The following is a 24,000-nucleotide window of genomic DNA, read 5'->3' as shown; positions in this document are numbered from 1 at the left end:
TTATTTCATGGATCCAAGGTACTACACATCCTGATACCCTTGGCCTTTGGAATTAAAAGAAATAACCCCACATCATCACATACCCTTTACCATATCTCACGATTGGCATGGAGTACTTTCCATAAGATGATCTCTCAATGCAAATCAAACCAGCTATTAGGATAACTGAAATAAAACCATCCCAATCTAGGCATGTTGAAGGGTATGTGATTATGTGGGGTTATTTTAATTCCATTCACAAAGAAAATTGGTGTCCTTAAAGCAAAACCAATACATTTGTATTCTTTCATCTGTTCTGTCAGTAGCTAGGATGCAATTCATAAAAATTTGGCACTTCTGGATAAGTTTTTGATTTTTGGCAGGGTGTTAGGTATAGGCCTAAGGTTTTCAAAAATCCATGAATACAAGTTGGGGTGGCCCCCCTAGTGGCAGTTATCCATAAAATCCAAAATGGCCCCCGCCGAAAAGAGAAAAGGTTATATCTCAGCTTCCTTCAGTCTTAAATGGTTGTATAATGTATTTTCTCTACATTGTTTGATACATGGAACCCAATTTTGATATGTTCTTATTTTATGTCAATTTCCATGTTGAATCTAGTATCATAGTCACATTTAACTCATGGAAGTAATTGTGGGTGGATATAATTACTTATATTAACTTAGACTGGCAAACTTCAGGAACACTCAGGAATCAGGTTTATTCTGTTACAAGCAGAGAGGGTAAAAAATGGTCTATGTAGGCCATGGCCTCTGCTGGATCAACCTCTCTCTCTTTGTCAGTACTCCATCTTCTAGTTCTTACAATGCAAGTTAGTCACTTTTGTATGGGTTAAACAAAGAAAGAATTGGCGCCAAAACAATCCCACATGGTTGGTTCTCCAGATGGCATCAGACACACCTACTCACACCTACTTCACACCTATCCGAATAGCATGAGAAGAGATTACATTACATATAGCATGAGAAGAGATATCTTATATATCAGAAATATCACTTATAGAATGTTCCAAACATTCTCACAATCAAATCATTACAATCCTTGTACTGAGACTATTACAATGATACCAAACATGAATATATTTACATTTCATGACATATGGATTCAGTATAGCAAGGTAACATCATTTGTCTTGTGGATCTGATAGCCCTTGGAACCAGTACATTAGCATTTCATTGGGGGAGGGGAGGGTGCCTTTGTTTAATACCAAGAGGGGCCACATGGCTAACTAAAAGTAGTTTTGAAACCCTAAAATAATTGCTATCACTTATAAACTGTCAATATCTCTGAAAAAGTCACATTGCAATACTCAGGTCCCTAGACCCATATTTTTTTCAACTCCAAAGTATGCTTTTCTTTGTTGATTGGACAGGTCACTATAACTATAGTGTCAAAAATCACATGTTGTGACCAAAAGGACCATTGTTGAGGCCTTAAATAAACACAACTTCAGAACTATGCCACAGTGAAAAGTTATATTAGGCTTTTCACCATGTTAAGGATCAATATTACATTTTAGTCGAATAACACAAAAAAACAATTCATACTTAAACATAATGTATTTATTCAAAGATTTTTGGCTTCACTCTTCATCATTACAGCCTCCCTCACACTTGCACAATGTGGTACAGTAAAGTCCAGCTCAGTGGCACTTACAGTTGCCCATACAGGCAACCACACAGCCACAGTTGAGGAGGAGTGAGCATCCCTTGCTGGCATCTTCCAGATCGGTCCAATATGGCACCCAGACTTTGGTTCTGTCATTCCATTCCCAACCCCACTCACTGGGGTCTGGAATCTCTGGAGTTTTGGAGAGGAACTGCTTCCAGACAAAAGCTGCAGTGTGCAGGGCACGCTTTCCATGCTAGAATAAGGCATGATGGGTCGGGGGGATTGAATCCAGGGACTTGAGGCCATGAGTGGAAAGAAGCTTTTGGGTTTCATTGACTGACTCGACACCGCAGTTCTTACTATACATGAGTACAGTCCAGCGTTTGAGAACTTGCAGGTGCACTGATTCCAGTGTGAGGCTGGTTGGGTCTTGGGTGATCAGAATTCTGGGTAAGCTGCCCACGCAATCCATGCAGTTTTTTTGCCAATTCCATACATTGCTGATACAACGTCACATCCTGTGAACGCTTGGAAGAGGGGCAGTGCTTGACATTTTTGAGGTCCCAGTATTTCTGAGATGTGGTGGATTGGAATATCTTTATATGCCTTCCCTGATCCAAATCCAATCCACAGCTCTGAGAGGCCTGACTCCTGGAACACATTGATGGCCAGCACAACCACATCACTATCTACTGTCCTTAGGTAAGCCTTGATGTGACCCTGTTCGGCAGTATGACATAAATGTAGCATCATTCGTGTGTTTGCTTCCTCTTCCTGACATGGTGACAATGCAATGCTAACATGGTGACAATGGTGCCACCGAACTGGACTTTGCTGTACCACATTGTGCAAGTGTGAGGGAGGCTGTACAAATAATGATGAAGAGTGAAACCAAAAATCTTTGAATAAATACATGATGTTTAAGCAAAGTCCTTTTAGGCAAGTCCCTCCACTCGGCGGCCATATTGCAACGCTTTTTGGGCACTCATCGGGCATCCATTTCAGCAGAAATGCACGTGCGCAAGGCTTTACGACACCAATCTTGCTCCAGCGGCGAGATCACAACACATGATTGACACGATGTCTTCACAACACACCACATTATTGGCTCAATGTATTCACATGTCAACATTTTGCCGTGGAAGGGGTGTGATTTGCGTAGACAACTGCCATATTGCCGTTACAAACTAAGCTCATGCATTTCTATGGAGGATTTTTTGAATGCTGTGTCTCCTCATTTTGAAAGTCTCTGGTTTAAATATGAATTGTTTTTTTTTGTGTTATTTGACTAAAATGTAATATTGATCCTTAACATGGTGAAAAGCCTAATATACTGTAACTTTTCACTGTGGCATAGTTCTGAATTTTTGACACTATAGTGATAGTGACCTGTCCAATCAACAAAGAAAAGCATACCTTGGAGGTAAAAATATGGGTATAGGGACCTGAGTAATATTTCAATGTGACTTTTTCAGAGATATTGACAGTTTAAGCTAAATATGACTATGATACTAGATTCAACATAGAAATTGACTTAAAATAAGAAGAACATATTGGATTGGATTCCTTGTATCAAACAAAGTAGAGAAAAAAACATTATACAACAATTTAAGACTAAAGTAAGCTGAGATATAACCTTTTCTCTTTTCGGCGGGGGCCATTTTGGATTTTATGGATAACTGCCACTAGGGGGGCCACCCCAACTTGTATCCATGGATTTTTGAAAACCTTAGGCCCATACCTAACACCCTGACAAAAATCAAAAACTTATCCAGAAGTGCCACATTTTCATGAATTGCAGCTACTGACAGAACAGATGAAAGAATACAAATGTATTGGTTTTGCTGCAATACCTAACACTAGAATCTTGGCGCAAGACTTTTGCACAGCACTGTTATATGTTGTGTTTATGCAATATACAGCGCCTATAAAAATTCTTCAGCCCCATGCTAAAGTTGACTAAAAAGAGGAAAAATCCAAAGCTTATCCAGAAGTGCCCAATCTTCATGATTTTTCACATATTCCTTCCCAGCTACAGACATAATGTTGCTTCGTATCTTTTTTTTAATAAATAATATTTAGTATCCATTGTTATTTTGGCACCGATGTCTGGTTCATCCTCCACAAAAGTCATCTGCAAGATTACAACAACCTTTCAACATAGGCATGTGAAACGACAATGTTTTGTTGTGAGATTGCTCTGAGCATAAATTCCTTCACACCCCTTAGGGCGATTTGCACCAACTTGCTTATCTTGTTATATCTGCGGGCAAATGATTCACACTTACAGATTTTATGTGGGGGTCCTGCCAGATGCAATACTCATGAATAAAAACGAAAGCGAAAGGGCAAGGTGAGAACTGCAGTCATGTGAATAGCTGGCTATAGGGGACACTGGGCGGACAGGCTATAGGGGACACTGGGCGGACAGTTAGAACTCCGTTCATTCAAGAGAACAGGGCCTTGAGATGAAACTGTGCCGCTTAAAGTCTTACATTAGCCGGTTAACCTTTAGGCCAACTGGGTTCTTAAAATACCACGTATTATCTTGCAGACACGAAATGCTAACCAATTGGTGATCTTTAAAAGGCGAATAAAGGTGATGGTTAATTGATGCTGAACTCATAATGTTGAGCCAAATGGTCAACAGGTTCAACAAATGGTTGAGCCAACAGAGACAGCTGATGCACTTCGCGCATCTGCACAACTATGCATGACAGCACATTCAGCCTAAGCACATCGTTCTTAGAGCGTCATCTTGTGGAATTTAAACAATCATGCAGCACTCGGTCATCCGGGTATGCTGAGAAGCAGGGATGCAGCGGAAGGAACCAAAACACACAGGCGGCATGTTGTGAGTGAGAACGAGCAGGAGCGTTTTCTCAAAATATCTAGTGATAACACAGCACGTGTTTGTGTAACACAATACTTCCTCAAATAACTGACTACTCAAGTTGGAGCTTCTGCGCATGGCAGGCTTATCCAACGTGACGACACACCTGTCCACACACCCCCTACCTATGATCAGACCAGAGACCATCATACTAGCCTACTAAACTTTGCCTTATCTTTCCACATAATAGAACCGTGAGGGTGTCAGTCTAGGATGGTAAGTACTCTTCTGTCTTCTGTTAGCATTGGCATAAAAAGAGTGTTGTCCTAGAAGGAGTTTTGTTCGTGAATAAAAGAGAGTTGCATGGGACAACAAAAACAGGAAGAAACGCAGAGCACGCGGGCCAAACAAGGACGTTTCCCAAACCTGGACTGGCGTGCGCGTGGGTATAACATTACTAACGTAAGGTGAAAGAAGTAGGCCTATAGCAATTCTTAATTTCTTGTTGATCCATGCGACATCTCTGTCCATATCATAACCCTGGCGGAAACCAGCATGTTTAATGTTAAAGTTATTTCGGAAGAACAATGCACATGGAGACGCTGGTACAATAACCATAGCTGAGTTTGCAAGATATGGACTGAACCAGTTGTTGATGTTTACTGTCAGGAGGCTACAAATTGGCTACTATGTTCAGACCGTATTGTTGTGATAGGCCTTCTTTGTATTATCTAATTAAGTCTTTCGTTAGCCTATTTGGATTGAAGACTATGCATAATCAAAGAATGCAGTTTATCTGTGATTAATAGTCTGGGATAGTTTTGGGCTTGGCAAAGGTTTTATGCGTAATTATAATGGATTAGATGTTGTAATGTTTTGATATTCTTATGACTTTTTCATGACGTTTAATGATGTTTAATAGATGACTACATTTGTACATACTGTTTACAAAAACAACTGCAGTCATGGGACAAAAAATGCAGTTATACTGCAGTTTATCTGAAGTACAGTGTAATACAATAATGTGGTTGCATCCAAAATATTGCATTGGATATTGAAAATAATTCCTCTAAAACTGCAGTTTTGATACTCAGAAAACTGTAGTTTTGACAGTTGAAGTAGTGCAGTTTTTTTTGTAAGGGTAGTTTAGTACAGTACAGCGATGACTGAACTTGAATTACTTTGATGATAGATAGATAGATAGATAGATAGATACTTTATTGATCCCCAAGGGGAAATTCAAGATGTTCAGTCAACACACAGCTGTAAAATACTGTGTTAGTCGGTCGATCATCTCTGTTCCACGTTGTCAGTTTGACAGAATGATGAAATGTTCATTTATTTTGTTTCCAGAGTTAACATGGTGAAAGGATACCAAAGAAAAAGGCGTAGAGGGCGCCCAGTGCAGGGGGCAGTGCCAAATGCTGCACAGCATGTTGTGTCGCATAAGAAAAGAAAAATGGACACAGCCAAGGACTTCAGCACCAATTATCACACAATTACCCACCTCTGTGACCACATCTCAGTGCATGAAATTCAAGCAGTGGAGGCAAATCCTACCTACAGAGAAGGCCATGCTGCAGAAAGGCTAGAGTTGAGTTGTGATCTGGAAAAGGAACTGGCCTCCTGCATTTTCACTGCCGCCAGTAATTACTTTGGTCTTTCTCCAGAGAAAGCCAGGCGATTGGCTTACCAGTTTGCAGTGAAACACCAGCAACCGGTGCCTTCATCATGGCAGAAGGACAAGCTGGCGAGTGAAGACTGGCTCTCTGCTTTCCTAAAGCAGCACCCCACCCTGCCCATGAGCAGCTCTCATGCTAGTGCACCAGGTGGGTCATGTGGCTTCAACAAAAACAATGTTCACCTGTTTTTCCGGAACCTGGATGATGTGCTGAAGAGACATCGCTTTGGACCCGAAGCTATGTGGTACATGGATGAAACTGGGGTCATCGCAGGCGAAAAACCGCTCAGGGTGGGAACGAGGAGGGACTTCCAGAAGGAGGCGGCCATAACCTCTGCTGAGCAGAGTTGCCTGGTTACCGTGGCGTGTTGCATCTCTGCTACTGGGATCGCAATTCCACCTTACTTTGTTTTCCCGAGAAAAACATTTAGGCAGGATCTTCTCACGTCTGCCCCTGTCGACAGTGGTGGGGGTTGGCTGCGGGAGGAACAATTTCTTGACTTCCTGAGGCATTTTGTGCGACATTCAAAATGTTCCCCTGAGAAGCCTTGTGTCCTACTGACAGACAATCATGGGTCATACCTGTCCATTGAAACCCTTCATTTTGCTACAGGAAATGGCATCGTGTGGATGCCATTTCCCCCAGACAGCCCCCACCTGTTGCTTCCCATGGAGAGGTATGTCTATGGGCCCATTAAAACACACATAAACGCAGCCATTGATGGCTGGCTACTTGCTAGTCCTCGAAAAACAATGACACTTCATGATATCACAGGAATCATTAGCAGAGTTATGCCTCTGGCCACGGCCTCAAATAACATCATGGACGGCTTTAAGGCCTGTGCTGTCTTCCCGCCGAATCCTGACATTTTCACTGATTCTTACGGTGAACCCGCGTCCATCCACAATGGTGGTGGGTGCAGCCATGACGCTCAAAACCACACGTGCATTGCTGTAGCTCAAGATGGGCAAGGCAGCACCAGCAGCACTCATGATCTGCAAGACTGTTATCATTCCCCACACATTTCAGTACGGTCTCACATTCCTATTCCGGGCCCTTCAACTGCAGGGAATGGCCAGACAACGGGTCATCTCAACTCTCCAGAATCATCAGACGAAGATGAAGGTTTCTGCCAGATGTGTAGGGAGCCTTTTCCACACAGTAACTCGGAGGTGGTGTGCCTCCAGTGTGCGTTGTGCAGAAGGTGGGGGCAGGGCAATGACGTGGACCTCTCTCTCGTTATCTCCCCTGTCAGCGAACCACTGGATGATCTTGAAGCAGCTCACAATACTGAGGGTGCCGCCCATGATTTCAGTGATTTGTCACCTACACGCAGCATCCAAAACCACTCCCACTCCCTGACTGCAGATCACTTCAGTACGACTTCTGTGACCCAGCTGCAGAATGTTCTGGAACCTGTCCACACTTCTGAACTTGCCACTCATGATATCAATGACGACACTCATGATTTACATGACCACTCCACCACAGGCTCGGCACCGACCCACAGTGATCAGAACCACATCGACTCTGCATCAGATCCCACCGAGAGTGTAGAGAGCGGCCCTGACCACATCGCCTCAGCATGCACCACTGGAACGCCACACCACCCCAACAACACTATAGTGTCCAGCCATACTGTTGACAACCACGCCCACAAAGACTTGGCACCCATCCTCAATGATCAAGACCACATACTAAAAGACTTGGCACCCATAGTAAATGATCGAGACCACACACTAAAAGACTTGGCACCCATTCTCAATGATCAAGACCACATACTAAAAGACTTGGCACCCATCGTTAATGATCAAGACCACACCCACAAAGAATTGGCACCCACCACAAATATACAAGAACACACCCACAACAATGTTGTCTCCGCACTCAATGAACAAGGCCACACCCACAAATACTTGGCAGCCACTCCAAATGTTCAAGACCACATCCACATCGACTCAGTGCCTATGCTAAATGGGCAAGAGCCAATACATGAAACTCATGAAGAAGAGCAACTCCATTCTGCTCCAGATGTTTCAGAAAGTCCGCCGCACAGTCCAACTCCAGAACTGTTGACGCCACCTAGTGGCCAAACGCCATGTGGTCTCGACTCTCCAGAATCATCCGATGAAGATGACGGCTTCTGCCAGGTGTGTAGGGAGCCTTTTCCACACAGCAACTCGGAGGTGGTGTGTCTGCAGTGTGTGTTGCGCAGGAAGTGGGGACAGGGTGATGACGTGGACCTCTCTCTCGTTATTCCCCCTGTCACTGAGCCACAGGATGACCTTCAACCTGTCCAAGATGCAAGCTCTACCACCGACAGTAGCCAGAAGCACATCCAGGACCCCCAGATGCACACTCTCAGTGTTTCATCACCCACTGACAGTGTCCAAAACCACTTCCACTGCACACTAGAGCCCACCAGTGATTTGGAAAACGACCCCAATCACAGTGTCTCGGCAGTCACTGATGGGACCCAAAGCCACACCCACAACACAACCATATCCACTCATAATGTCGAAAACCACATCCCCAACACAACAGTACCCACTCATAATGACTTAAGCCACACCCTCAACACAACAGTACCCACCCATAATGATGAAAGCCACACCCCCAACACAACAGTACCCACTCATGACATAAGCCACACCCTCAACACAACAGTACCAACTCATAATGACATAGGCCACACCCTCAACACAACAGTATCCTCCCATGGTGTTGAAAACCACACCCCCAGCACAACCATATCCACTCATAATGATGAAAGCCATACCCTTAACACAACACCATCCACCCACTGTGTTGAAAACCACACCCATAAAGACTTGGAGACCACCCATGGTGTAAATGGCCACACTCATTCTGACTCAGTGCCCAGAGTTAACGTACAAGACCACGGCCATGACGCTCATGAAGAGAAACAACTTTCCGCTCCAGGTGTTCCAGAACATCCGCCCAGTCCGACTCCAGGCCCGTCGACAGCTCCAGGTGGTCTCGACTCAGAATCATCCGATGAAGATGATGGTTTGTGCCAGGTGTGTAGGGAGCCTTTTGCACACAGCAACTCGGAGGTGGTGTGTCTGCAGTGTGTGTTGCGCAGGAAGTGGGGACAGAGTGGGTTATATATGTAAAAGCAAAGATTTTTTTCTAAAGTTTTTAAAATGTCACTTTTTTTATTACTTCTTTTATAGCCTGTACTGTTTATTGACTGTGTTTCCTTTAACAACATTGATACATTACCAGACTGTACTGGAGGTGACATTTGACACACCAGCCAATGAATGTGAATTATTTGTATTGTCATTTTGAAAGGACCAATGAATAGCCTAGTTGCTAAGGCTTTCCAGGCAAAGTTGAACATTTTGTTGAAGAGTTTCATTTAGCTAAATGTTAACAACTTGCTCTTTTGAATAGTAGACTGCACTGGAACATTCCATGTCAACACACATTCAGGTCATTTTTTATGTTCTGCTGGTTAAAACACAATACGTCATTTTTTAAGTTGGTATATGTTAAATATATTTGTTCACAAATGGACAGAATTAAGACAAATCTCTGTTTTTCCACAATATTTCCACAATTCCCCCCCCCCCCCCCACTCATTTGTATGTCACGCAGTCTGTCACTGACTGTCACCACATCTTGACATGAGGGTTCCAGCTTCCCTGTGTGGTGCTTTTCCACAATATCCCCCCCCCACTCATTTGTATGTCACGCAGTCTGTCACTGACTGTCACCACATCTTGACATGAGGGCTCCAGCTTCCCTGTGTGGTGCTTTTCCACAATATCCCCCCCCCACTCATTTGTATGTCACGCAGTCTGTCACTGACTGTCACCACATCTTGACATGAGGGCTCCAGCTTCCCTGTGTGGTGCTTTTCCACAATATCCCCCCCCCCACTCATTTGTATGTCACGCAGTCTGTCACTGACTGTCACCACATCTTGACATGAGGGCTCCAGCTTCCCTGTGTGGTGCTTTTCCACAATCCCCCCCCCAACACTCATTTGTATGTCACGTAGTCTGTCACTGACTGTCACCACATCTTGACGTGAGGGTTCCAGCTTCCCTGTGTGGTGCTTTTCCACAATATCCCCCCCCCACTCATTTGTATGTCACGCAGTCTGTCACTGACTGTCACCACATCTTGACATGAGGGCTCCAGCTTCCCTGTGTGGTGCTTTTCCACAATATCCCCCCCCCACTCATTTGTATGTCACGTAGTCTGTCACCACATCTTGACATGAGGGCTCCAGCTTCCCTGTGTGGTGCTTTTCCAAAAACACATTGATTTTTTTTTTTGTATTTGTCTCCCCTTCAGTTTCTTTCTAACCAATTTCCCTTAAATCTTTACATCATGTTATAGCCCTATTGAACAAAATGCTAAAGAATTATAATAAAAGTTTTAATACTAATCTGAATGTGTTTTTATTTATTAGTATAATGGCAACTAATAGCAAAGTGAAACAAAGGAAACACTTAAATAAAACAAACTATATGTTCCCAGAGTGCAAATAAATCAAAATGTCTTTTGTTTTTTGCTTGACATTATGCCCATTAATGGTATTCAGAAAATCCCATCTGAGAACAAATATGTGCCATTAATTGTAAGACCAGCTGGTGTTGTTGGGCTTCAGGGTGCCCAAGCCAAAATCCAATTGGACAAGGAGAAGTCACATGGTATGCCTGCTGCCTCTGACCTTTAACCTAACCCAACCCCCTCTTTAACTTGTGGGGGGTTGGAGATTTTAAATGGAACATTTCAGTATTTTACTTGAATGAACATAGTATTCAATGGACGACAATAAGTTTCTGATTTCATGTCTACTCTAGAGTCTAAATGTAGTCAGTCAAACAACAAAAAGGTATCTTGCAAATAAGGGACAAAAATCTAACAGTACACAGTTTTCTTTCACAACTTTAATATTGGCCTGTTATAGGCTATATCAAATATTCAGGCTTATTGAAAATAAAAACTATGTAACAGTACACACTCATGTTTAGGTCATAATGGAAACGGAATTAGAAGAAATAAAAATAATATATTTGTCCAACACATAAAGGCACAGAGTGGGGTCACATATCTTTACAAAAGAATAGCCCAGCAGAAATTATTTCTATTTACATTATTTATCTAATCTAAAAAAAATGTGCTACTTAGGATAAGTACTATTTAACTTAACATGATGTATGCATTTTCTTCTTTAAAACGCATCGACTACACACTCAGAATAAAATATAAATTGTAACGTTAAATAGTAACAAAAAAGTGAATTCCCGCTCAACCAGTCAAAATAGATTTTGAATTTACCGCCCAATGAGATGCATCATGGGAAACCAGCCATTTTCCCTTCAAAAGTGTTCCTCACTTCCATTGTGTGAACCCAGTAAATAGTGACAAGAACAGAGTGAGGAGCTTCTTCGGTTTGTTTCCTATTTTGACAAGTAAGTCCAACTTTCTCTGAATTTTAACTTGTAACTTTATCAATAATAATTATTAGCACACAATAATTAATTAGAAATGAAATTACAGTTGTTTCAGTTGACTACAGCTACTAAAAGAAATAAACTAAAACGACCGCTGGAAAGGCTGGTGGGAAACAGCCGTGGTGCAAGACAAAATTTCCGCTCTTCAGGAGGTACTTGCCCACTTGCTGGGGTTAAACGCGGTCGCAGAGTGCACGTGCTCGAAAATACTAACATCCACTGTTATCCTCGGAGTCTTCTCTTTCATGTTTGACTGCGTGGAACGATTTTTAGTGTAAGAAAAAATAGTATTTTCGAAGGTTTCGTCGACCTCATATGGGAGTTTTAGCTCTTCCCGTTTACATACACATCTGCAGCCTCCATCTTGTCATCAGAGGGGGGGGCGGGGGAGATGGTCAACGCTGAATGCTATTCGCTCAGAGGTTCACATCTCCCGCCCCACTGTCGTTCCGATTGGGGTTTGTTTCGAAGACTGAGATGTATTTGTGTACATAGACATTGCAACACTGCCCGAAGACAGACCGACGTCTGATTGATTAATGATCTTTCTCTGCTAGTGGAAGTGTGAAAAAAAAAAAAAAAAAGTTTATCTTTGAATAACTAAGTAAGATATACAAGCAAATATATTATTCCTTAAACTTACACTAACTCTTTATATAAAACCAACAGTTCTGCCAGCACTAACTTAATTTATTTTAGTAAATATAATCATTTGAAATATCTTCAAGTGTTAATTATGTTGCCGCTCACCTGTTGCAGGTGAACTCAAGACGCCATGGCCCGTACCAAGCAGACTGCCCGTAAATCCACCGGAGGTAAGGCTCCTCGTAAACAGCTGGCCACCAAAGCTGCCCGCAAGAGTGCCCCTTCCACTGGTGGAGTGAAGAAGCCCCATCGTTACAGGTGAGCATCACAAGGAACATGACCAGGGGTGCATTTCCCAAAAGCATAGTTGCTAACCTGTTAGCAACTTAGTTGGTTGGCAATGGGAAATTGCATTGCAACCAACAAAGTTGCTAACTTAGTTAGCAACTATGCTTTTGGGAAACGCACCCCAGTAAAGTATAAGATGACATTGTGGCCAGGCAGTGTGTCTATGCTGTCATAATAACCCATCTCCTTTTCCTCCTCCTTCACCACAAGGCCCGGAACTGTGGCTCTGCGTGAGATCCGTCGGTACCAGAAGTCCACTGAGCTGCTGATCCGCAAGCTGCCCTTCCAGCGCCTGGTGAGAGAAATCGCCCAGGACTTCAAGACGGACCTGCGTTTCCAGAGTGCGGCCATTGGAGCTCTGCAGGTAAAACACACACATAACGCATTGGTGCTCTGCAGGTAATACGCGCACACATAACGCATTGGCGCTCTGCAGGTAATGCACACACACGCATAACGCATTGGAGCTCTGCATCTGATCTGGGGTGTGTTCCAGAAAGCATTGTTGACGCACCATCACTTGACTGACAGACCATCACTTTGAACTATGTGTCTCCATGGTTACTATGGTAGTTCCACAATAACGCTTTCAGGAAACACTGTCCTGCATGAGTACGTTTTTCACTGTCCTGTCCTCACCTCCCCTTTTTACCCATGTACTTTGCAGGAGGCCAGCGAAGCATACCTGGTGGGCCTGTTTGAGGACACCAACCTGTGCGCCATCCATGCCAAGCGTGTCACCATCATGCCCAAAGACATCCAGCTGGCACGCCGCATCCGCGGGGAGCGTGCTTAAATGCCTCTCCCTCCGCCTCCTCCCTGCCCTCCCTCCTTCTCTCCTATGACCAGTCCGTCTTTCCCCCTCTTTCTTAAGTATTTTCTAGAGTAACAATGATTATGGAAAAAAAGAATTAAATGTGTAGTCTTGTCTCCTTATAGTGCTCTTGCCAGCAAAGTTTTAGGGGTACTCTTTTTGTCTATGTACTAGCTTATTGCGCATCGCACAAACCCACTTAAAGAAATGGGTCACTGTGTGACTTTATTCCATGTGCTAGTAAAGGTACATGAGCCTCTGTCTAGTGTGGACATGGTCTTTTGTTATGCACGAGGGTCTCAAATCCAAACACGGCGCTAAAGGCATCAAGTGTAATTTCCTTTATTTCTTTTTTTTGATATTCATAACAGGACGAGCATTTCCGCAGCGTGAGATGGATTGGAGCGGTGACATCAGAGAGTCTGTTGTGGGGGTAGTAGGAGGGTTAGAAGTTAGAGGAAACTAGTTCCTTCTCAGGGTGCTGGATCCCCAAAAGGCTGCCGATTCTGCAACAGTTCTGGGCCGGGTTCTGATCCGACCCGCCTCGGATCAAGCAGGTCCGGTCCAGATCTGTTTTCAGTCTCTGTTGCATTCTGGGAAAATACCCGCCTATGCCCAAAACAAACGAGACTAGGAGACATGTGCGTGTGTTTCTCTACTGATCACTTTGGGTGAGCATTTGTTTTGTTTGTTTCAAATGAAGTGCTTTATTACTATTTTTTTGGTATCGTTGTTTGGTTTGATTAGTCTTTTCTTTTTAATCTCCAGCATTTAAGAATCTTATTACATGCAAGGTGTTCCTTTTTGACCATAAGAACATTTATATGTATGGAAACAACTGCAAACTGTACTTTATATTGTGGAAAGGGAATGATTTTTAATCTCCTTTTGTAGTAGACTTTGTTGGAAATAATAAAAGTATCAGTAAATGAGTCATCCTTATATGTAGCACTGGTGTATTCATACAAAAAAAGTTTTATTCCTGATGGCTACTCGATTATCTTCCCTTTTATCCAGATTACAAGTTTTGGTATTTCGTCTCAGGTTGGTTTGAAACCTTTTATTTTTAAACTGTTCACTTTTTTTAAGTTGTCATTAAAAAATGTTATATTCTGATGTTTCATGCAGATGGAATAATAAATTGATGTTACTCAACGTTTGTTTCACTGTTTATTCAAGAGTTGACAAATGATTGGTATCTGTTACGAATATTTCAATAAACCGAAAAATAAACTATAAATTATATTTTTCATAGAATACAACACACGCCAATGTGCACCGCAACATGCAAGATAAAGGGTTTTTTTTTTTTTATTAAGGTGCCAAAAATGTGTCGCCACACTAATCAGTCAACTGCAGTAAAGTTGTGCTTGTATAGTTCGTTTGTAATAATCATGAACTACATAAACCTCATGTCATGAATGTGACTAAATCGTATTTGCAAAACTGTTCAGAACAGACCCTTCTCCCAGACCACTTTTTCTGTGACTCGACGCTGCTCGCGAACAATGTAACACCCATTGTTGGAGAACTCGAGGCGGTCTGCGCACTTCATTACAAACTAACTTCAAATGTTGCCAATTTGACAATGATGCAAATAATTGTTACTCTTAAGTGTCAATGTTATTCGTAGTTTGATACAAGTTTGCCGATGTAAACCCATGTCGCCAGAAGAACTCGCTAGCTCCCGTGTTGCATTATGGGAAATAAATGATTGACACGGCAGCCATGTTCCCGCTGGACTTCTCGCTTTTGTGGGTACTACGTGATAAATAGACGTCCAGATAAACGGAATAACAAGAAGACACTCAAAAATCACTTTTCCGCACAGGTAATGCATTGTATTTGAGCTTAAACAGTAAATAACATATTTGAGAAAAAACTGTTATAATTTAGCTTTTTAAATGTTAGTAACATGCTATTTATAGCATTACAAAAGGTGCGAAACAGAATCGGTGAAACGACCTAACCAGAATAGCTGTTTTCAAGCCTCCGGTCGGGGAAAAAATCATTTCGAATAGATGCTGCGCTTCACTCGGTCTAAATTCTGTTGTTTTGCTGTAATTCTGGGTTTGAAATCAGTTTTTCTATTCTTTAGGATGTCCTCTTCGACAACAAGTTAGTTTTTCCTCGATACATAGCCCAGTAAACTTGTAAATTACAAAGTTGTAACGATTGTCGCTGGCTTTTCAGCTACACTTTCTGCCGAAATGCGTATCAAACATCCGCCATCATGATCGCAGGATTGTGGGCGGGGCATTCGCAATGTTGCCAACAGTGAACTAGAGACTTTAATCCCGCCTCCTGCGGGATCTCTTCTCTGGTTGGCTAATATGCATGTGTACAGTATTTTTTTCATTGGGCGTGGACACCCTTAGGCAATGATTGATAACATCGTTGTATTTTTTTTTCATTGGATGACGCATTACATAGGCCTAGAAATACTCATAATAATATCCGTCTGAAAATGAGGACATAGCAGCTGTGTATTTTTTTACGCAGGTAATTGAGTAATGTCTGAAATATATAGTGTTATAATTTCATATAACCTAAACAGCTGTATTATATTTAATTCCAAAACTGCTATTATCTTCAAATTAATCTAAGTTGAACTTTCCAAGTAATGTGTTTATTGTTGCCTCTCGCCTGTAGGAATCCTAAGGCGCCATGGCCCGTACCAAGCAGACTGCCCGTAAATCCACCGGAGGTAAGGCTCCTCGTAAACAGCTGGCCACTAAAGCTGCCCGCAAGAGTGCCCCTTCCACTGGTGGAGTGAAGAAGCCCCATCGTTACAGGTGAGCCTCTTGAATCACCCCAACTGTTAAAGTGGTAGCACTAGGTGGTTATAAGATTTCAGTGTTGCCAAGAGGAAAAGGCAACAACAGACTCACTCCAATTAGTTGTAGTCCACTGAGCAATTAACAGAATAATGTCCTCTCATCCATCATGTTGTTGGCTGCCATTTACTGTTTCTGGATTGAGACCTGCTAAATTAATTGATTAATGCCAGTAGCCGGTGTCCTATCCTATTAGCCTGATAATTAGGATTTCTGAATGAAAAGTAGATGTTTGTGTTCTTCCTTTGTGTAAGACACGCACAATGGATACATCTTTGTGATTTGTCTCCAGTTCTTTTGAATGATTTTTGTTGATCCTTCTCATTATGAATATTGCTTATTATAGTAGGTTTTGACTCTCACAACAGTAAAAATGTCACACACCACTTTAGCTCTTTTAAACAAAAGACTGGTGGTGGTGGGCAAAAGGCCAGTGGCCGTTATTATAATGTGTGCGGGGCTGATATACCATCTTCCTCTTTTCCTGTGAACCCACAAGGCCCGGAACTGTGGCTCTGCGTGAGATCCGTCGGTACCAGAAGTCCACTGAGCTGCTGATCCGCAAGCTGCCCTTCCAGCGCCTGGTGAGAGAAATTGCCCAGGACTTCAAGACGGACCTGCGTTTCCAGAGTGCGGCCATTGGAGCTCTGCAGGTAATACACACACGCACACACACACACAGACACACACCGCATTGGAGCTCTGCGGGTAATACACACATACACACACGCACACATAACGCATGTGCATTCTTGGTCCGTATCAAATCAGACAGAATCCAGAAAAATAGTCACACCGTCACAGACCGTCTCGTCTTTTGCAGAAGTTTGTCTACATAAAGTTTAGGTCCCAAAACTTAACACCTGTAAAATATTTTTGTTCAATTATTTAGTTATTTTTTTTGCCCTTGATTTTGCACTCTCAAAAATGCTTTATCTCAGAAGCCATGTTAGGGCATTATTATTTTAAAAAGTGGTATACCAAACTTTGTAGGATGAAAGACAAGGCTCTAGGTTCGGAACAAAGTGCAAAAAGAGTTATATTGGCACTTTGTACACTAAATGCTCATACTAGCTACCGTACAACCTCCCCTTGTTTTATCTTTAATATATTCATGCCCATTATCGACATGTTAACGCAACATTGTATTTAAGACAAAGTGATGATTGATACCAAATAGGTACAAAAAAAGCTAGTTTCATGATAAAGACAAGGTTTGAACCAATCAGAGACGGTGCAGCAATAACCTTGTCTGATTTGACGTGGAAATTACCCAACTACCAATAGAGGAGAACCAAGATAAAGGGGATAGCATGTTATTTTGGCAATCCACAAGTGGTGCTGCATTGTTTCTAATGAGTGTGTAGCACCAGTCTGACCCAGGTAATGTCAGACCACTAACATCATTTTTACTTCTGAATTGACACATTGTCATTGGAGGATAGGTTCGAAAGTCTGCATTCAATGGCATAGGTTTCTAATGCTGGTGTGTGTGTGTGTGTGTGTGTGTGTGTGTGTGTGTGTGTGTGTGTGTGTGTGTGTATTGTGTTTGTGTGTTTCTGCAGGAGGCCAGTGAAGCATACCTGGTGGGCCTGTTTGAGGACACCAACCTGTGCGCCATCCATGCCAAGCGTGTCACCATCATGCCCAAAGACATCCAGCTGGCACGCCGCATCCGCGGGGAGCGTGCTTAAGCAGCCCAACCCCCCCCCCCCCCCCCCTCGCTCCCTACTCTGTCTGTTGCCCCCCTCCTCTTCCTCTGTTCAATCCATCTTCCCCCTCCTTTTCTGTCTTTTGTAGTTGTAGTGTTAATGGTGATTATTATACACAAGAATAAAGTGTGTAGTTGTGTGTCTCTCTCGTAGTGCTCTCGGCAGCAGACTTTTGACGGTACTCTTTTGTGCATGTACCAGCGTGTGTTGCTGATCAGGTCCACATAGACACCCACGCCCACAACGGCAGGTCTTTTGTCCCCCGTAACTTTCAGGGCGCTTGCTATAGCTGACTTCTCTGATGTTGAGAGGGGTTGAGGGCAGATTTTCACAGGTTGGATGTGCGTTTTGTTTCTTCTAAGGTTCTAAGAATCTTCTCTAACAAGGTTCTAAGAATCCTCTCTAACAAGACAGGGGGGCTCAGGACTCATCTGCTTCAGGAGTAGAAACATCTTCTGCCGGGTGCTAGAAAATAGTCTGGATTTCTTAACCTTACCAGAACACATGTCATGTCACAGCCGTATATGGAGTCTTTTGTTGCTGTGAGTGTGTGTGTGTGTCTGTGTGAATGTCAGATCAGCAGCACACATTTTATTCAGAGTCAGAGCATCTCTTGAGCAATTGTTTATTTTATTGCAATATTGACAATTACTGTTATTACATTGGTGTGTGATTCCTGTTTTTGATATAAAGTACATGCACGGGCTCCTTTCATGATAACCCAAAACATATGTAAAGGAAAGAGATGGAGCAAATTTCAAAAGATAAGATTTTTTACCATTTTTTGACAAAGAATAAAAAAAAAAAAAAAAAAAAATCAAGTTGTCTTTATTTTCCGAAAAGACAACATCTGAATAATCTTGGCCATCATAGGGAGAGCAATAGCTTCATTCCCTGTCGAATTTGACAATACTTTGCCTATTCTCCTCTCTTTCCAACCTTTAATTCGGTGGTGAAATAATTTGTGTTGCCAGATCATGCATCCTGAAATGCCAGGCTTGTGAAAGGGCGATGTGTCTGTCCTCTCCACTTAGTTCCCCACTCTCCCCAAGCCCCTTCTCTGCTCTGTGTGGTCAGAAGAAGTCCGTAGGGCATGTCGTTTCCCAACGTGCGGATTAAGCGGAGAGATGTCACCATGTGCAGTGTGTTGAGATGAAGAAAGTTACTTTCTTCAGTTTGAGGTGGTTGTTATGGCTAGGGCCTCAGAGATCACTTTTTTCCTGTACTTTGTCTTTGTTCCACTAGATCCTGAATTACTCAGGTTGACGTGACAACCTTTTTATCTAATAACTTTAATATTTTATCTGAATTTGATGATTTTTAATTTTGTTTTGTTTTCTTTTATTTGGGGAAATGTTCCAATGTTTAAAAAAAGCTGATCTTTGTTCATTCAAAAATTCTCATAAAAGATAGATAATAAATGGATGTCACACAGTGGGCTTTGTATTTCATCCTTATGTGTTTTCTGCAAACCAGACTGATCCAGGTTTAGAGTTCTAATAATAATATAATAATAAGCTTTATTTGTATAACACCTTTCATACACAGAATGCAGCTCAAAGTGCTTTACATTTGGAGCATGTAACACAATAATTGAGTCAGTCAGTCACTATCAATCACTTTCGATTTCAAAAGATTGTCATTTCATTCAATCATTTTTTTACCATTTTTTGACAAAGAATAAGAATTCTCTCAGAGTTCTGTCTCTTCTGTCTTGGTGTGTAGAGGATTTGTGGGGCTACTCACAGCTAAACAGTAAGACACCAGAGGAGCTACCAACACGCACGTCTGAACACACATTATGAAAAGTTAGTTAGCCTCTGCTAAATGAGTAAATGCAAATGTAATATACATGTTTGAGGATCTGGCCACCACGATAAAAGGTAAACTGCTGCTAGACCAAATTGCTAACAACATTAAAAAGAACTATGAGCTGAACTATAAAGAGCTGTTTAAAGTATATGACTTAAGAAGTTAAGAAAACTATCCTAAAACGATTACTTGTCCAAAGTAATGAAAAGTGATCATCCCATTCATTTGACAAGGAGTCACACCATTACAATCTAGCTGGAAAGTCTCCATGGATTTCAATCACAGCCACTCAATTACTTAATAATATGAAAGGCATTTCCTCAGGATGCAGGCCAAATAGAAGCTTTTAAACATGGATGGGAGTAGACAATTGTTGCAACTATATTAATCTATCCATACACACATCACATGAAGTTTTATTAGGCTACCAACAGGGTTGTGCACAATTCGAATTGCAATTCTGCTTCCTGTTTGCTACCTCAATTGAAATGCAAGTGGAATTCAAGAATTGAATTGGAATTTAACAGCCAGATTCAATTAAATTCTGGAATTTTGCACAAACCTGGCTACCAATCACTGACTTAATTGGGCAGGTACACTCAGGAGAATACAGCCCACAATAGCAATGTAACTAGAGCCCATTATGAAAAGTTATTTGGTGACCCAGGACTTAAAATACCAATTCAAACATATTTTATGCATCAGCCTTTCCCAATTTTGTTCTTTTCTGTTTGTTTGTTATAGACTAGACCAAAAGCACACTTCATTGACTATGAATGTGTATCCGAAGTAGAGGTATCCTGCAGTGAGATCATGAGCCGACTACTATCAGACTTTATTTATCTTTAGCGTATCTCGCATGCGTTTGGGGACCAAAGTTTAGCCTATCTCGCATGCGTAACGTGCATGTCATATCAATTTTCGCTAGAGGGCGCTCGTGTACTGTGCTTAAACTAAGATGCGGCTTGTGAATGGGGCTTGCATGTCTGGTGAAAAGCCCAGAGTGTGAGGCAACGGCGAACTAAGGCCTACACTTGATTATACTGTAGCCGTTCGTTCAGTGAGTACCATTTTATTTTGTTTTGTTTTAAAAAAAGGGCTTGCTAATAGACAAATAAAAACACCTCGGCTACCTTAATGTGAAAAAATTGGATTGGCCTAGTCGACCGTTGCCCATAGGTCTGCAAAGTAAATTTGTCCTCTCTTGTCCTCTGCAACAATTTAAACAAATTCCAAATTTGAATGCGCAACATTTAAGATTCAGATATCTTTGGCGACTGCCAAATGGAAACATTTTACATAACCAGGTAGGCTACAACAATTTGTTGACAATACCGTCGCTAGGGAGGGTAAAGCAATAGGCCTATGAGTCTGGCCTACAGATAAGATTCACCTGAGATGTCTTCTGGAAGCTTATGACAGGAGATCTAATGGCTGTCTGCCCGTGGAAAAGGCTGTTGGACTACTTCACAGGGCGTGTCGGCATCACAAAACGCAACGCAAAAAAAAAAATCAAAAGGTGCTGCCTAGGCCACTTGACATTGAGCGAGAGAGGTTAGAGAGCTAACAATGTTGGACTATTGCATCAGACATGCAATAACATTTATGTCAGCGGCAGCGCAGTGAGGCATATTGTTTATTTTCTCCGCCCTCTCCCATATCAGTTTTAGAAACGTAAGGGCTGAGCTACACCAGGCGCGTAACTGAAGCGTTCCGTTCGCGTTGCGTCTGCTGCAACAATTAGCTTCTATTATAATCAATGGAAGTAGCTACACCAGTGGGGCGTACGTTCGAAAAAAATAGACCATTCATCTAAAATGGATTTTACGCGTCGCGAACGGAACGCTTCAGTTACGCGCCTGGTGTAGCTCATACCATGGCTACATTCAAATGTGGAATAATTCATAAGATAGGCTATGGCTTTTGTGGCACTATATTATTGAACCACTTAGGACTATGGTGCATACAAACAACAAAGCGACAATTATTTTGACATAACTTCAACAACAATTTACTGCCCCCCCCCCCCCCCCCCACACCCCCACCCCCGCAGGTGTAGGCCTACCAGCACATCGTAGGAGACGTCTGCTCTTGCTGCCTGTAGGCTAATAATACATTTTTGCGCTCAGAAATAGCTCCCGCAAGTATGCTAGTTTCCACTCGTAGTGACCTTCTAATCTACAGACCGGATAAATGTCTTGCTCAATTACTGACCTGATGTCACTCTAACTGACTCTCACCTGAGACACACGATTACGCCTGCACATGGCTGTGAACAGAACACATGAGTGACAACACAGGACCAGCAATATGTTCATTCTCATTTTCAGAACGACCTTATTTGTAGAAGAATCTACATAATATATCTATATCAGTGAGTTATAAAGCAAAATAAATTACAAAGAATCTATCTGTTTAAAAGTCACTTTATTTTTCATCACAAAAATAGCAGGTCGGAATTATAGTCAGAACATTTTCAAATTAAGACATGCATGATACAAAAAAAATAGTAGTTTGCCTTTGTGCTTGCACTGCAGTCTAATAAAAACTAAAATATAAAATAAAAAAGCGATCCATCTTACCTCCACACAGATAATCTATGCTCTTGTGTCAGTACAATTTAAAAGCATACAAGCATATTATACATTCAGTAAAGATGTTCACCTATGGACTCACAGAGAGACTAAGGTGTCCAGGGTATGTTTAGAATGTTATAACTCTGTTCCTCATCGCTAGCAAGGGTCTAAAATGCTTGAATGGATAATAAGTGTTATACTTGATATGCGTGAGTTCCAACAAGGCCACTGCAGGCCTTATAGCCTTCATGTGACTATAGCGAATGTTGTGTGCATGTTGTGTGCAACAACGTCTTAAGGAATGTAGCAATTTCACAACGATGTAAAGCAATATGCGCTACTGTAAGAATTAATATGAAGAAAATAATATAGAAAATGTGTGTTACTCTGAAAAATGTAGCCTACTATAAAAAAATAAAAAAGACTTTCAAATATAGTGTCCATTCAGTGGCCCCATCATTACGCATGTGGGGGAAAGATGTGTTCACTATTACAGTAATTGGGCTCTTATATTTAATGCCAATGATAGATGAATTACCAAACCAAAAACAAGCACAACGATTGAATGCAATAGGGCTAGACTGATAGAAAAGCCCTATTACATACATTTTCAGGGTGAATAAATTCTTGTTCTGTTGTGTTTTAGGTATTGCCTAATTCTCAAACGAAATTGACATTAATGTTGGAATTAAAAAAACATCCATCTGCGTAGCATTCTTTTAGTTGTCATACCAACCCCAACACTGTGTCCGTTCCAGAAGCTTCCTTGTCTGAGAGGCGAGAGATGAAAGTCGCCATTTCCTGAGCCCTGCTAAACCACACCTATAATAACAAACAGGTAAAAGAGAGGTAAAGGATAGGTCAATATTTGGACACTTTTGACAACTGCGTTATTGATCTGATGCGAGTAATTAGTGATTCGCCTGAAATGACCGATGATCAGCCGGCTTTTGCACAATTTAAATAGATGTTTGCTTAGAAAGGAAGAAACAAACTACAAAACTAAGAAACCAAACAAAAGCGACAACAGCAATTCTCTATATGTTTTTTGGAAGGCATGTATTCAAATCAACAGTAGTTTTGTGTGTGTGTATGTGTGTGCATGCCTGTGTGTGTGTGTGCGCGCCTGTGTGTGTGTGTGTGTGTGTGTGTGTGTGTGTGTGTGTGTGTGTGTGTCCTTTTCTCTACGGCAGCCTCTCGGTTAAAGGGTTTAAAATCTGACTCATCGTCTGGCTGCCTCCAGTGACCTGGCCTGCTGTCACTGTTTTAGCTCCATGCCAGCCCAGCGTCCACCCCATGCCAGCCCAGCGTCCACCCCATGCCAGTCCAGCATCAGCCCACGCACACCCCATGTCCACCCCATGCCAGTCCAGCATCAGCCCACGTACACCCCATGTCCACCCCATGCCAGTCCAGCATCAGCCCACGTCCACCCCATGTCTACCCCATGCCAGCGGGTCTTCCCACGTCCACCCCACACCACGGCACTTTGCAAGCGAAGCACTGGACGCTAAAACATGCCCACGTCCACCCCACACCACAGCACTTTGCAAGCGAAGCACTGGACGCTAAAACATGCCCACGTCCACCCCACACCACAGCACTTTGCAAGCGAAGCACTGGACGCTAAAACATGCCCACTTCCCCTCCACACCACGGCACTTTGCAAGCGAAGCACTGGACGCTAAAACATGCCCA

The 24,000-nt window shown here is 42.3% G+C and overlaps 3 protein-coding genes across 6 annotated transcripts; all 3 read left to right on the top strand.

Annotated features, from left to right (window-relative positions):
* Positions 1 to 4,499: 4,499 nt before the first annotated feature.
* Positions 4,500 to 10,546, top strand: zgc:113274 (uncharacterized protein LOC552925 homolog). 4 transcript variants are annotated; one of them, XM_042063653.1, is made up of 2 exons: positions 4,500 to 4,717; positions 5,795 to 10,546. In XM_042063653.1, the coding sequence occupies exon 2, from the start codon at positions 5,802 to 5,804 to the stop codon at positions 9,258 to 9,260; it is 3,459 nt and encodes a 1,152-aa protein (XP_041919587.1). In that variant the 5' UTR covers positions 4,500 to 4,717; positions 5,795 to 5,801; the 3' UTR covers positions 9,261 to 10,546. The 4 variants fall into 4 exon arrangements, with proteins under 4 accessions (XP_041919587.1, XP_041919589.1, XP_041919588.1 ...); XM_042063655.1 differs by lacking the exon at positions 4,500 to 4,717 and adding an exon at positions 4,731 to 4,883; XM_042063654.1 differs by lacking the exon at positions 4,500 to 4,717 and adding an exon at positions 4,734 to 4,903.
* A 1,838-nt stretch (positions 10,547 to 12,384) lies between these two features.
* h3f3b.1 (H3 histone, family 3B.1) lies at positions 12,385 to 14,520 on the top strand. The gene is made up of 3 exons (XM_042063671.1): positions 12,385 to 12,521; positions 12,762 to 12,915; positions 13,219 to 14,520. The coding sequence occupies exons 1-3, from the start codon at positions 12,394 to 12,396 to the stop codon at positions 13,345 to 13,347; spliced, it is 411 nt and encodes a 136-aa protein (XP_041919605.1). The 5' UTR covers positions 12,385 to 12,393; the 3' UTR covers positions 13,348 to 14,520.
* Positions 14,521 to 14,903: 383 nt separating this feature from the next.
* LOC121683829 (histone H3.3A) lies at positions 14,904 to 19,349 on the top strand. The gene is made up of 4 exons (XM_042063672.1): positions 14,904 to 15,196; positions 16,018 to 16,160; positions 16,702 to 16,855; positions 17,768 to 19,349. Exons 2-4 carry the CDS (start codon positions 16,033 to 16,035, stop codon positions 17,894 to 17,896), a joined length of 411 nt encoding a protein of 136 aa, XP_041919606.1. The 5' UTR covers positions 14,904 to 15,196; positions 16,018 to 16,032; the 3' UTR covers positions 17,897 to 19,349.
* Positions 19,350 to 24,000: the final 4,651 nt, after the last annotated feature.

The sequence above is a fragment of the Alosa sapidissima genome, chromosome 15, assembly GCF_018492685.1.
Source record: "Alosa sapidissima isolate fAloSap1 chromosome 15, fAloSap1.pri, whole genome shotgun sequence".
NCBI lineage: Eukaryota > Metazoa > Chordata > Actinopteri > Clupeiformes > Clupeidae > Alosa > Alosa sapidissima.
The sequence above is the reverse complement of the archived record's forward strand: the minus strand, read 5'-3'. Positions and strand labels throughout refer to the sequence as shown.